Raw genomic sequence first — 14,094 nt, 5'->3', positions numbered from 1 at the left:
CCAGGTTGATGCTTGTTTCTGGCGTTAAACGCCAGCTTGGTGCTTGTTTCTGACGTTAAACGCCAGACAGATGCTTGTTTCTGCCGTTTAAACGCCAGAATGCTCTTCCTCCAGGGTGTGCTATTTTTAATGCTATTTTTCATTCTGGTTTTGATTTTCTAGTTGTTTTTGTGACTTCACATGATCATCAATCTAAAGAAAATATAAAATAGCAATGGAAAATAAATAGATATAGTTAAATATAATTGGGTTGCCTCCTAACAAGCACTTCTTTAATGTCATTAGCTTGACAGTGAGCTCTCATGGAGCCTCACAGATGTTCAGAGCATTGTTGGGACCTCCCAACACCAAACTTAGAGTTTGAATGTGGGGGTTCAACACCAAACTTAGAGTTTGGTTGTGGCCTCCCAACACCAAACTTAGAGTTTGACTGTGGGAGCTTTGGTTGACTCTGCAGTGAGAGAAGCTTTTCATGCTTTCTCTCCATGGTTACAGAAGGAGATCCTTGAGTTTTAAACACAAGGTTGTCCTCATTTAGTTGAAGGACCAACTCTCCTCTGTCCACATCAATCACAGCTTTTGCTGTGGCTAGGAAGGGTCTTCCAAGGATGATGGATTCATTCTCATCCTTTCCAATGTCTAGGATTATGAAATCAGCAGGGATGTAAAGGCCTTCAACCTTTACTAACAAGTCCTCTACTAATCCATAAGCCTGTTTCATTAATTTGTCTGTCATCTCTAATGAGATTCTTGCAGCTTGTACCTCAAAGATTCCTAGTTTCTCCATTACAGAGAGTGGCATTAAGTTTATTCCTGACCCCAGGTCACACAGAGCCTTCTCAAAGGTCATGGTGCCTATGTTACAGGAAATTAGGAATTTACCAGGATCCTGATTCTTTTGAGGTAAAGTGTGCTGAACCCAGGTATTCAGTTCAGTAATAAGCAATGGAGGCTCGTCCTCCCAAGTCTCATTACCAAATAGCTTGGCATTCAGCTTCATGATTGCTCCTAAATACTGGGCAACTTGCCCTTGAACAATGTCTTCATCTTCTTCAGAAGATGAATAGTCATCAGAGCTCATGAATGGTAAAAGGAGGTTCAATAGAATCTCTATGGTCTCTAGATGAGTCTCAGATTCCTCTGGTTCCTCAAAGGGAAACTCCTTATTGGTCAGTGAACGTCCCAGGAGGTCTTCCTCACTAGGATTCACGTCCTCCTCCTCCTCTCTGGGTTCGGCCACACCAAGTAAGGTTATGGCCTTGCACTCTCTTTTTGGATTCTCTTCTGTATTGCTTGGGAGAGTACTATGAGGAGTTTCAGTGACTCTTTTACTCAGCTGGCCCACTTGTGCCTCCAAATTTCTGATGGAGGACCTTTTTTATTCATGAAACTTAGAGTGGCCTTATATAGATCAGAGATTATATTTGCTAAGCTAGAGGGACTCTGCTCAGAATTCTCTGTCTGTTGCTGAGAGGATGATGAAAAAGGCTTGCTATTGCTAAACCTGTTTCTTCTACCATTATTAAAGCCTTGTTGAGGCTTTTGTTGATCCTTCCATGAGAAATTTGGATGATTTCTCCATGAGGGATTATAGGTGTTTCCATAGGATTCACCCATGTAATTCACCTCTGCTATTGCAGGGTTCTCAGGATCATAAGCTTCTTCTTCAGAAGATGCCTCTTTAGTATTGTTGGATGCAACTTACAATCCATTCAGACTCTGAGAAATTATATTGACTTGCTGAGTCAATATTTTGTTCTGAGCCAATATGGCATTCAGAGTATCAATTTCAAGAACTCCCTTCCTCTGAGGCGTCCCATTACTCACAGGATTCCTTTCAGAAGTGTACATGAACTGGTTATTTGCAACCATGTCAATGAGTTCCTGAGCTTCTACAGGCGTTTTCTTTAGGTGAATGGATCCACCTGTAGAATGGTCCAATGACATCTTTGATAATTCAGACAGACCATCATAGAATATATCCAGGATGGTCCATTCTAAAAGCATGTCAGAAGGATACTTTTTGGTTAGTTGCTTGTATCTCTCCCAAGTTTCATAGAGGGATTCACCTTCTTTCTGTTTGAAGGTTTGAACATCCACTCTAAGCTTACTAAGCTTTTGAGGAGGAAAGAACGTGGCTAAGAAAGCCGTGACCAGCTTATCCCAAGAGTTCAGACTATCTTTAGGTTGAGAGTCCAACCATATTCTAGCTCTGTCTCTTATAGCAAACGGGAAAAGCATAAGCCTGTAGACCTCGGGATCAACCCCATTGGTCTTAACAGTATCACAGATCTGCAAGAATTCAGTTAAGAACTGAAAATGATCTTCTGATGGAAGTCCATGAAACTTACAATTCTGTTGCATTAGAGAAACTAGTTGAGGCTTTAGCTCAAAATTATTTGCTCCAATGGCAGGGATTGAGATGCTTCTTCCATGTAAGTTGGAATTTGGTGCAGTAAAGTCACCAAGCATCTTCCTTGCATCTCCACCATTATTATTATTTTCGGCCATGTCTCCTTCTTTTTCAAAAATTTTTGTCAGATTTTCTCCAGAGAGTTGTGCTTTAGCTTCCCTTAGCTTCCTCTTCAGAGTCCTTTCAGGTTCAGGATCAGCTTCAACAAGAATGTTCTTATCCTTGTTACTGCTCATATGAAAAAGAAGAGAACACAAAAGAAAATATGGAATCCTCTATGTCACAGTATAGAGATTCCTTATGTAAGTATAAGAAGAGAAGAATAGAAGAAGGAAAAGATAAGAATTCGAACACAGAGTAGAAGAGTGGGTTCGAATTTTGAGTGAAAGAAGGGTATTAGTAGATAATTAAATAAATAGAAGGGGATGAGAGAGAGAAAAATTCGAAAATTAAATAAAAATATTTTTGTTTTTATTTTAAATATTAGTTAGAATTTCAAAAATTAAGAAGGAAAATAGAATTAAATTAAATTGAAATTTAAAACAAGTAGTTAATTAAAAAAGAATTTTGAAAAAGTGGGGAAGAGTTTTCAAAAATTAGAGAGAGAAAATTAGTTAGGTAGTTTTGAAAAAGATAAGAATCAAACAAAAAGATAAGATTAATTGAAAAAGATTTGAAAATCAATTTTGAAAAGATAAGAAGTTAGAAAAGATTTTGAAATTGATTTTGAAAAAGATGTGATTGAGATTTATTTTGAAAGAGATTTTAAAAAGGAACTTAAAAAGATTTGATTTTGAAAATTTAAAGATTGAACCTTTCTTACTAGGCAAGTAACAAACTTAGAATTTTTGAATCAATCACATTAATTGTTAGCATTAATTTCAAAAATATGAAATAGAAATAAGAAAAAGAATTTGAAAATAAATTTTGAAATTTCGAAATTATGAAAGAAAGATTAAAAAAAAGATTTGATTTTTGAAAAAGATAGAATTTTAAATTGAAAATTTGACTTGACTCATAAGAAACAATTAAATTTTAAAAATTTTTGACTAAGTTAATCCAAATTTTCAAAAATTATGAGGAAAATAAGGGAAAGATATTTTTTTGATTTTTTAAATTTTTATGAGGAGAGAGAAAAACACAAAAATTGATGCAAAACATAAAAATTATGAATCAAAACAAGAAAAATATGCAAGAACACTTCGAATGTCAAGATGAACACCAAGAACACTTTGAAGGTCATGATGAACATCAAGAACATGTTTTTGAAAATTTTTAAGAAAAGAAAAACATGCAAGACACCAAACTTAGAATTTTTCAATGTTTAGACTCTAATAATTCTAAAATGCATATGAAAAACAAAAGAAGACACAAAACAAGAAAAATTAAAGATCAAACATATAAAATCATCAAGAACAACTTGAAGATCATGAAGAACACATGCATGAATTTTTGAAAAAAAATTTTTTTTTAGAAAAATTAAAACATGCAATTGACACCAAACTTAAAATTTGACACAAGACTCAAACAAAAAACATAAAATTTTTTGGTTTTTATGGTTTTATTAAAATTTTTTTTGTATTTTTCGAAAATAAAAAATAAAAAGCTTAAAAATAAAATAAAATTACCTAATCTGAGCAACAATATGAACCGTCAGTTGTCCAAACTCAAATAATCCCCGGCAACGGCGCCAAAAACTTGGTGCACGAAATCGTGATCGTTCATAATCTTAGTTCTTTGTCACAACTTCGCACAACAAACCAGCAAGTGCACTGGGTCGTCCAAGTAATAAACCTTACGTGAGTAAGGCTCGATCCCACGGAGATTGTCGGCTTGAAGCAAGCTATGGTCATCTTGCAAATCTCAGTCAGGCGGATTCAAATGGTTATGGTGAATTGATAATTAAAATATAAATAAAATATAAAATAGGATAGAGATACTTATGTAATTCGTTGGTAGGAGTTTCAGATAAGCGTATGGAGATGCTTTGTTCCTTCTGATTCTCTGCTTTCCTATTGCCTTCCTTCAATCCTTCTTACTTCTTTCCATGGCAAGCTGTATGTTGGGCATTACCGTTGTCAATGGCTACATCCCGTCCTCTCAGTGAAAATGGTCCAAATGCGCTGTCACTGCATGGCTAATCATCTATCGGTTCTTGATCATGTTGGAATAGGATCCAGTGATCCTTTTGCGTCTGTCACTACGCCCAACACTCGCGAGTTTGAAGCTCGTCACAGCCATCCCTTCCTAGATCCTACTCGGAATACCACAGACAAGGTTTAGACTTTCCGAATCTCAGGAATGGCCGCCAATAATTCTAGCCTATACCACGAAGACTCTAATATCTCGGACTCGGTCCCCTGTATTAGATACCTAAGAGATACTCATTCTATCTCATCTTTATGTAGAACGGAAGTGGTTGTCAGGCACGCGTTCATAAGTGAGAATGGTGATGAGCGTCACATAATCATCACATTCATCATGTTCTTGTGTACGAATGAATATCTTAGAGAAGAAATAGGCTTGAGTTGAATAGAAAAAATAATAGTACTTTGCATTAATACTCGAGGAACAGCAGAGTTCCACACCTTAATCTATGGTGTGTAGAAACTCTACCGTTGAAAATACATAAGTGATGAAGGTCAAGGCATGGCCGAGAGGCCAACCTCCAAAACGTGATCAAAGGATCAAAAGATAATCCAAAGATGATCAAAAGATAATCCAAAGGTGTCTAATACAATAGTAAAAGGTCATATTTATATCAGACTAGTTACTAGGGTTACAGAAATAAGTAAATGATGTAGAAATTCACTTCCGAGCCCACTTGGTGTGTGCTTGGGCTGAGCGTTGAAGCTTTCACATGTAGAGGTCTTCCTTGGAGTTGAACGCCAGTTTGTAACTTGTTTCTGGCATTTAACTCTGCTTTGCAACTTGTTTCTGGCGTTTAACGCCAGAATAGGGCAGAAAGCTGGCGTTGAACGCAAGTTTGCGTCATCTAAACTTGGACAAAATATGGACTATTATATATTGATGGAAAGCCCTGGATGTCTACTTTCCAACGCAATTGAGAGCGCGCCAAATGGGTATTTGTAGCTCCAGAAAATCCACTTCGAGTGCAGGAAGGTCAGAATCCAACAGCATCTGCAGTCCTTCTTCAGCCTCTGAATCAGATTTTTGCTCAAGTCCCTCAATTTCAGCCAGAAATTACCTGAAATCACAGAAAAACACACAAACTCATAGTAAAGTCCAGAAATGTGATTTTTAATTAAAAACTAATAAAAATATAATAAAAACTAACTAAATTATACTAAAAAACTACTTAAAAGCAATGCCAAAAAGTGTATAAATTATCCGCTCATCAAGTCCCAGTGAAAAAAGTCTCATGGGATGTTGATAAACCCATATTTTATGATATATTCTGTGCTTAATTTGAGTGATTTATTCAATCCTTCACCCACTTATTCATATTAATTGCATGGTTTTACTTTCCCTTCCTTATTATGTGATGTATGTGAAAAACATGTTTTCTATGCTTTAAAAGTAATTATTTTAATTTCCCTTTATTACCATTCGATGCCGTGATTTGTGTGTTGAGTAATTTCAGATCTTCTAAGGCAGGAATGACTTAAAGGATGGAAATGAAACATACAAAATTCGAAGGAAAGCATAAAACAGAGTTTTTGAAGAAACTGGCAACGACGCGATCGCTTGGATGACGCGGCCGCATGCCAGCGCGAATCAACAGCGACGCGACCGCGTGCTTGACGCGATCGCGCGCCTTAAGCGAAACGCATATGACGCGGACGCATGACTGATGTGACCGCGCGACAAGGAAAACTCCAAGTGACGCGACCGCGTGACCTACGCGGCCGCGTGACAGAGGCCACGCACCAGAAATTATAGAAAATGCTCCCAGCAATTTCTGAAGCCCTTTTTGGCCCAATTCCAAGTCCAGAAGACACAGATAAGAGGTTATGAAGTGGGGGAATGCATCCATTCAGGGAGAGTCTCCAATTAGTTACTTTTCATGATTTAGATTTAGTTTTGAGGGAGAGGTTCTCTCCTCTCTCTCTTTTAGGATTAGGATTTAGGATTTTATTCGCTTTCATGATTATCTCTTTCTATCAGGTTCAACATTCCTTTTTATTTATCTTTTCAATTTAATTTATGAATTCTTCTATGTTACAGATTACTCTTTCGAATTAATGTTAATTGAGGTATTTCAGTTTATTATTGCTCTCCTTTATTTATATTACTGTTGCTTCCAATATGAAGACATTTTTATTCCGGTAGATTTACTTTTTCCCTTTTTTGGTCTTGGTTAAGAAATCAGTAACTCAGGAGTTATCAAACTCAAACATGATTGATAATTGTTATCTTTTCTAATTGAATTGAACTTCAATAATCCCAATCTTTCCTTAGGGATTAACTAGGATTTGAGGATCTAACTAATTAGTCACTTGACTTTCCCTTACTCTAGCAAAGGTTAACTAAGTGGAATTAAGGTTCAATTTTCATCATCATTGATAAGGATAACTAGGATAGGACTTCTAATTTCTCATACTTTGCCAAAAATTTATTTTATAGTTATTTATTTACTTTACAGTCTTTTACTTATTTCAATTGCAATTTAAACTACTTGTTCCTCATCTTAAAAAACCCCAATTTATAATCTCCATAACCGATAATAAGAACATACTTCCCTGCAGTTTCTTGAGAAGACGACCCGATGTTTAAATACTTTGGTTATCAATTTATTTAGGGGTTTGTTACTTGTGACAACCAAAAAGTTTGTACGAAGGGATTTCTGTTGGTCTAGAAACTATATCTACAACGCGACTTTTTTTATAAATTCTTTACTAGCAAAAATCCCGAATGTCAAAATGGCGCCGTTGCTGGGGAACTGCAATTGTGTGCCTTATTATTAGTTATTGTAAATATTTTTCTTTTACTTGTTTATTTGTCTTTATTTTCCCTTTTTATTTCCATTAGCTACTATGAATTCTCACCCCTCTCGCTTCGAGTTTGGTTCTAATATTGTTGAAAGGAGTGAAAGTTATAACAGGAACATGCATCAAGGTCAGAGCAATCAAAGATGGATGGAGCCAAGAGGATCTGATCAACCCTTTAGGCAACAACACCCTCCAAGATATCATGGATAAAGACCATTCTACAATGCATACCATGAAAATAGACATGGTGGACAACCTTGTAGTTACCAACAAGTCCCACCCTGTGCTTATAGGCTATCCTCTCAATATAACTTCGAACCACCATACTCACAAGCTTCTTTTCACCATTCGCCACCATACGATCCTCATTTACCCCGATTCCAATCCAATTACTCCCCATCACCACCACTTCCCAATGTACCACATCCAAATCCAGCACCCCGAGAATCAGAGGTTCGCCTCAAGGAAACAGTAGATCAACTTCAAATAACCCTTTATCAACTGGAGCAAGCAATACGTCAATTATCTTCTAGACGTTCGAACATTCAAGGACCTCCCACAACTCCGTGTGGACAATCTAATGATGAGCGTAGCATGAAGGAGATACTAGAAACTCCAGTGGACAGAACAGAGCATGACTTCGTACTGGAACAAGTAGAGGAAGCTGTCATTACACAAGAAGAAGAGTTGGTTGAAGACCTAGGAGACGCTGAGCCTCCATGGAAATCCAGAGTTATGGAGAATTCTGTCAAGGACGTTACAATTGATGCTGAGGAGGATAGTACATAGCCCCTAAGGAAAGTCTTTTATGAAGAACTGGACGGAATAATCCAAGAAGCAAGTTTCCTTGATGATGATGATCTCAAGTCAAGTTCTCCCAGTAGTGAACTTGCACCAGCAAGTGAATTCTCTGAGATCGCAGAATCTTCCCCAAGTGAATACGAAAATGATGCGGAGGTAGATTTCTCTCAACCTCCCGTTTATGACTTAAGTGACGAGGAAGACATAGAAGGCTTTGATCAGGACATGGATGCAATTGAAGAAGTCTGCAAGGAAGTGAAGAAATTCACAGAAGAGCACAAAGGAGTAGAACTCACAGAACCATTGGAAACACCTATCCCAAGGCCATTACCACCTAATACAAGCTTCAAGTGGGTACAATCCTTAACCTTTATCTTTACTTTTCCACTTGAATATGGTTTGCTTGAAACAGATGGCCAGCTTAGAGCTCTCTGTGGCTTTAAGAGTAAGAGGGAAATGGCTCGTGCTCAGAGCTGGTACACAAGGTCCAATAAGGTTCCACGCTTTAACTTGAAGTGTGCGGATTGGCATCATGATCTATCGAATGGATCTCGAAAAACGTTTGGTCACCTTGGTGAAAATCTACTTTCTAAACTGCCCGGATGGAAAAATATAGATCAAGACGAAGGCGGATCTAAAAGCAAGGTTTGAGATCCTGGAATCCATTCTGACATTCGTCACCCCGGGAGCCTGACAATCTGCTTGAAGATACTCAGAAGCTTTACATGCCTAGTTTGGGACCCGGAGGCCATTGGCATTCCAAGCATTGGTGGAGATTTCTGGACGAATTTAAGCGCAAGCTGCCATAACAGGAAGCTCATCCAATGTCCAACTTAAGGACTTTAACTAAAAGTGCTAGGTGGGAGACAACCCACCATGGTATGGTCGTTTCTTTTTCAATTTTATTTCGTGTTATTTATTTTTATTTTTTATTTCCTTTTTCAAATTGAACCTGAATATTATTCATTCGCATTGCATACTGCATACTTGCATACCTGCATAAAAAAGGGTGCGCGATGCGACCGCATCACCCATGCGATCGCGTCACTTGCGAAAAACACTACCCACGCGGCCACGTGATATGAAGATCAGCGTAAATCCCCAACGTCCAGAGAGTTAGGCTGGAATCGTACGGCCATTGTGCGTTTCGCACAAAACGACCCACGCGGTCGCATCCCTGACGCGATCGCGTCACTTGCACAACACCAATCCCACGCGACAGCGTGAGCGATGCGATCGCGTCGCATGGATTGCACCACCACCCCAGAGGAGACAGAGAGTTACGCTAAAACGACGCTGGAATTGTGCGTTTAGCACAATTTCCAGCGACGCGGTTGCATGCCTCACGCGACCGCGTCATTCATAATTTACCCATTCCACGCGATCGCGCCACCCACGCGATCGCGTCGACCCCCATTTCACTCCATCCACGCGACCGCGTGCCCCACACGATCGCGTGGATTCAAATTAATAACCCCAGCCACGCGAAACCCTACCCATTTGCGCCCCCCAGCCCCCTCTCCTTCCTCTCTTCTCTCCACAACCACCACCCACAACTTCCAACCACCACCCAGCCACCCTACGCCGCCGCCGCACCGCCAACCACCCCCCAGACCTCACCGTACCACCACCCCCTCCCCCATTCTCCCCCTCTTTCTTCTTCTTTCTTCCTCTCCCTCCCTCCACCGCCACTGCCCCCCTCTGCGACCACCATCCACCGCCGCCGCTCCGTCCTAGTTGCGCCACCTATCCGCCACCCACACCCCCTTCCCTTCCTTCCCCTTCCCCCCCATTCCCTACCCGAAACCCTACCTCCAAACAGCCGCCACCGCCGCCGTGCCACCCTCAACCGCTGCGTCTGCCGCTACCACCGCCATCCCCCAGCCACATCTCTGCCCCACTTTCTTTCCTTCGCCTTCCAGGTTTTGCTAATCGTCACCCTTCTTTCCATTCATCGTTAATTTTCTATTTTTCTGTTTATGTTCATCATTAGGCTAGTTAGATATGCATGTTGTAGTGAATTCTAGGTTGTTAGGTAGCCTAGGATGTGGTTAGTGGATTTAGGCCTAATCATTTGCGCTGTTCTTGCTACCTGTTTTATTCAATTCGCAATTCTGTTGCTGCTGTGATGTTGTTACTGTTCATATGCTGTAATTTCTTGTTTCATGCTGCTCTTTACACTACTTTACATGTTCTTATTCCTTATATGTAATTGCAGCTATATTTTCATTCATATGAACTATTCTAATTGCTATTTATTTTCCGAGAAAATCCAATTTTAGCCGGAATGCTGCCCAAATTTCTGTAAACTGTTTTTATTTTCACTCATGTTTTGGTTTTGGCATTTTTAACTCTGCTTTCCCCTGCTTTTACCAAACCAATTCATGAATGCCAGGGCAAGCTTTCTTATTCTTTTTGATTTCCTGGTTCTTAATCTGTATTTTTGATGTTTAGATTCCAATTTTTGCTATTTCTATATCTATCTGAATCATCATCAACCTAATTTCCTTGTTTGGATATGAATTACCTATAGCTTCTAATTGTGAATGCTTGTTACTTGGAATATGATCATTATGCCACTTACCTTAACCCACTTTTTACTAACTCACTAATTTTAACTTCCTCAACTCTTTTTCAATTCTAACCAAACCTAACCTTTCAAAACATCTCTTCTGGTTTTTCACTTTCTTTTAACATTCTAACCAAGGCATGATGATACTTTTTCTAATTAACTTGAATTGAAGTACATTTTGGATTGTGACACTTTTCTTCTCAGTATTCTAACTCTTATACAATCCTTAATGCAAATTTACTTAACTCAATTTCCTCTTCTATTGCTACTTTGCCACTTTGTGTTTCTTTTTGATTTTTTGCCTTTTGTTTTCCTGTTTTTTTTATATATCCTGGTTTTCTGTTTTTCAGGATGTCAGACACCCAGAGAAAAGGAAAAGGAAAGGCAACCACTGGCAAACAGAAAAGAGGAGAATCCTCCATGTCCATCCTGGACCTCATGCATGATGACTCCTGGCGGGAGAACACTTTACCCCGCAGGAGAAGGCTGACCAACTACTCCCTGCTACTGATCCCATTAAATTTTCAAACCGATACTGCGAGCTGAAGTATCCGATGTTTGCAAACTCCAGGAACCTGTACCTGGAAAGGACTTTGAAGATCCCAGAAGAACTCCAGCAATACACCTCTGATCAGATCAAACAAAGAGGCTGGTTCTTCCTGGAGAGAAACCTGACTGAGGTTAATGCATCTTGGATAAGGGAATTCTACTGCAATTACTTCAAAACTTCCCTAGATGCAGTGAACCTAAGAGGGAAGCAGATTCTGGTTACTGAAGAGGCTATAGAGGATGTTCTAAAGCTTCTGCCTAAATTCGATCAGCCAGATGGATATCAAAAGGCTGAGGAGGACATGCGCTTCATGAAATTTGACTGGCATGCAGTCAAGGCCAGGATAGCCCTTGACCCGATTGTCCCATGGGTCATGGGTCAGAACACCACCATGCCTAAGGGAATCAAGCGGGCATACTTGAACGATGAGGCTCGGCTATGGCATCAGATCCTCAGCAACTTTATTATGCTGAGTACTCACGAGACGGAGCTACCTGCCGCTATGATCACCCTCCTATGGTGTGTGATGGAAGGTAAGGACCTGTACCTGCCACGCTTCATTCAGTACTACATGGCCAGGGTCCACGTCCGAGGCACTCTCCCCTTCCCCTATCTGATTACACAGCTAGGCTGTCGAGCTGACGTGCCCTGGGAGGATGCTGATGAGAGGCCACCTGCTGTAAAATGCAAGAAAATTATCCCTCACAGCAGAAACTTTCTGGCTTTGGGCTACAGACCTCCATTCCTCACTCCTATTGATGAGACAGCCACACCATCTGTCGGCCCCTCTTCCTCTACAGCTACCCCTGCTACCACCACTGCACCTCCACCTGCCTCAGAGCCGGTTTATCACCTAGTACACCGCCTGTTTTGACAGCTAGACTAGATGGAGCACCACAATCGGAGCCGATATGAGAGAGCTGAGCGTCGCAGCAAGCGACGCTATGAGCACCTGAAGCTGATGATACGATCTGGCGATATCCCCTCCGAGCCTGACACACCATCAGAGCCATCTGAGGAGGAAGCAGATGATCACGTGGCAGATACCCACCCCCAGAGAGCAGCTGAGCAGGCAGGCACAGAGTAGGCTGCATCACAGCACGAGACCCCGCATCAGATTCAGGTTTTCGACCCTGAGATCCCTATTCAGTCAGCACATCCTCTGCAGCAGGCAGACCCTCAGACCACCACCACAGAGACTCCAGCTACCCACCCTTCTAGTGATGACACCCCTTCACACCCTGCTTGAGTGAGCATCAGGGACGATGCTTCATTTTAAGTGTGGGGAGGTCGCCATCTCTGGCGCATTTTTTTGGTGAACCACTACAGACTCTTTCATTTTATTTTGCTATTTTTCTGTATTTTTCTCTTTTATTTTTATTTTTATTTTCTCAGCATTTATACACTGCTATTTTCATGTATTTTGACTCTATTTCTGCATGTTGCACCTTAGTTCAAATTTTAGCTATTTAGTTTAGTTGTAATTCTAACTTATTAGTTATAGAAATTGTGGATTGATTAGTATAGTTTACCCTTTTTTTAGCATAAGATAACTTAGTTTAATTTGAAAATATAAAAAGAAAGTAAACTAGAGACTTGAACATAATAGAAACAACCCACACCTTGTATATATAGCATTCCATGTTAGTTAGTTAACAACATTTCATCAAGGAGAAACACAAACTTTAAAGCCACTCAAAATAAATTTTACATTGAGAATAATGAGAACTCTTGATTTTTACTTGCATGAAATATATAACTGATATATGATTTCTGAGTTAGAGAACATACAGCCTGTAAGTTTTGAGCTTAATTGTATAGTTACATTCAAACTATAATTTTTATTCCTGTGTGTTCCGCCCTTCTTTTTTATTCTGATGTTCTTTACTTTGTTTTAATCTATATGTCCGATTATAGAATAGAAATACATACCAAGAGAGTGATTGAGGCCATTGTTTAATTTTAGCTCACTTATCCCAAATTAGCCTACCTTTTACATCACCCTTGTTAGCCCCTTGAGCCTTTAAATCCCCTCTTATTCTACAAACCACATTACTAGCCTTAAGCAGAAAAACAAAATAAAAATTCTAAGTTGAATCCTTAGTTAGCTTAAGATAGAAATTGTATAATTGTTTAAGTGTGGGAAACCTATTGGGAACATGGATGATAAAAACAAAGGGTAGAAAGTTGAAAAGAATAAAATAATTCAAAATAAAATTTTTTTTGGGAAGCATGCTCATGTGAAATCAAAATAATTGAATTACCATGTGCATTAAAATATATATATATATATATATATATATATATTTTCAGTATTTGAATAAAGGGGATACAAAAGAATTCCCCAAATGCAAAATAAAGCAATGCACATGGGACAAAATTAAAACTAATGCATGAGCATGTAACATCAAAAGTGGGAAAATATGGGTAAAATAGGTAAAGAAGCTTTACTTTACAAAGTTATGTATGTTAGGTGAGACCTTAAACTAATCAAAGATTCGCTCAATTAGCTCACTTAGCCTTATACATATACCCTTACCTTTACCTTGGCCCCATTACAACCTGAATTAAAGACCTCATGACTTTTGTATGTCTATATTCTATAATTGTTGATTGGTTAGATGAAGAACAAAGTTGTAGAAAGAAAGGATAAAAAGAAGAATATAGTGATTAACTCAATAAACACTGAGTGACTAGAGAGTAAACACAAATCCAGTGAGGGTTCAATAGCTCATTAACATATATCTCTGCTTGAATTATTAATTGTCTTGCAAGTTTATAAAATCTTTTTCTCTCCCATCTCAAT

The 14,094-nt window shown here is 39.2% G+C and overlaps 1 protein-coding gene across 1 annotated transcript; it reads right to left on the bottom strand.

Moving 5' to 3' along the window:
* Nucleotides 1–310: 310 nt before the first annotated feature.
* LOC148573693 (uncharacterized) lies at nt 311–10,043 on the bottom strand. Its single transcript, XM_088505824.1, has 2 exons — nt 9,979–10,043; nt 311–1,304 (listed from the first exon to the last, which is right to left on the bottom strand). Exons 1-2 carry the CDS (start codon nt 10,041–10,043, stop codon nt 311–313), a joined length of 1,059 nt encoding a protein of 352 aa, XP_088361950.1.
* Between the last annotated feature and the right edge of the window lie 4,051 nt (nt 10,044–14,094).

This window comes from Arachis ipaensis, chromosome B2 (genome assembly GCF_059453495.1).
Source record: "Arachis ipaensis isolate K30076 ecotype BB chromosome B2, ASM5945349v1, whole genome shotgun sequence".
In the NCBI taxonomy this organism is placed as follows: Eukaryota; Viridiplantae; Streptophyta; class Magnoliopsida; order Fabales; family Fabaceae; genus Arachis; species Arachis ipaensis.
Note: the sequence above shows the minus strand (reverse complement) of the source record. Positions and strands in the feature narration are given on the sequence as shown.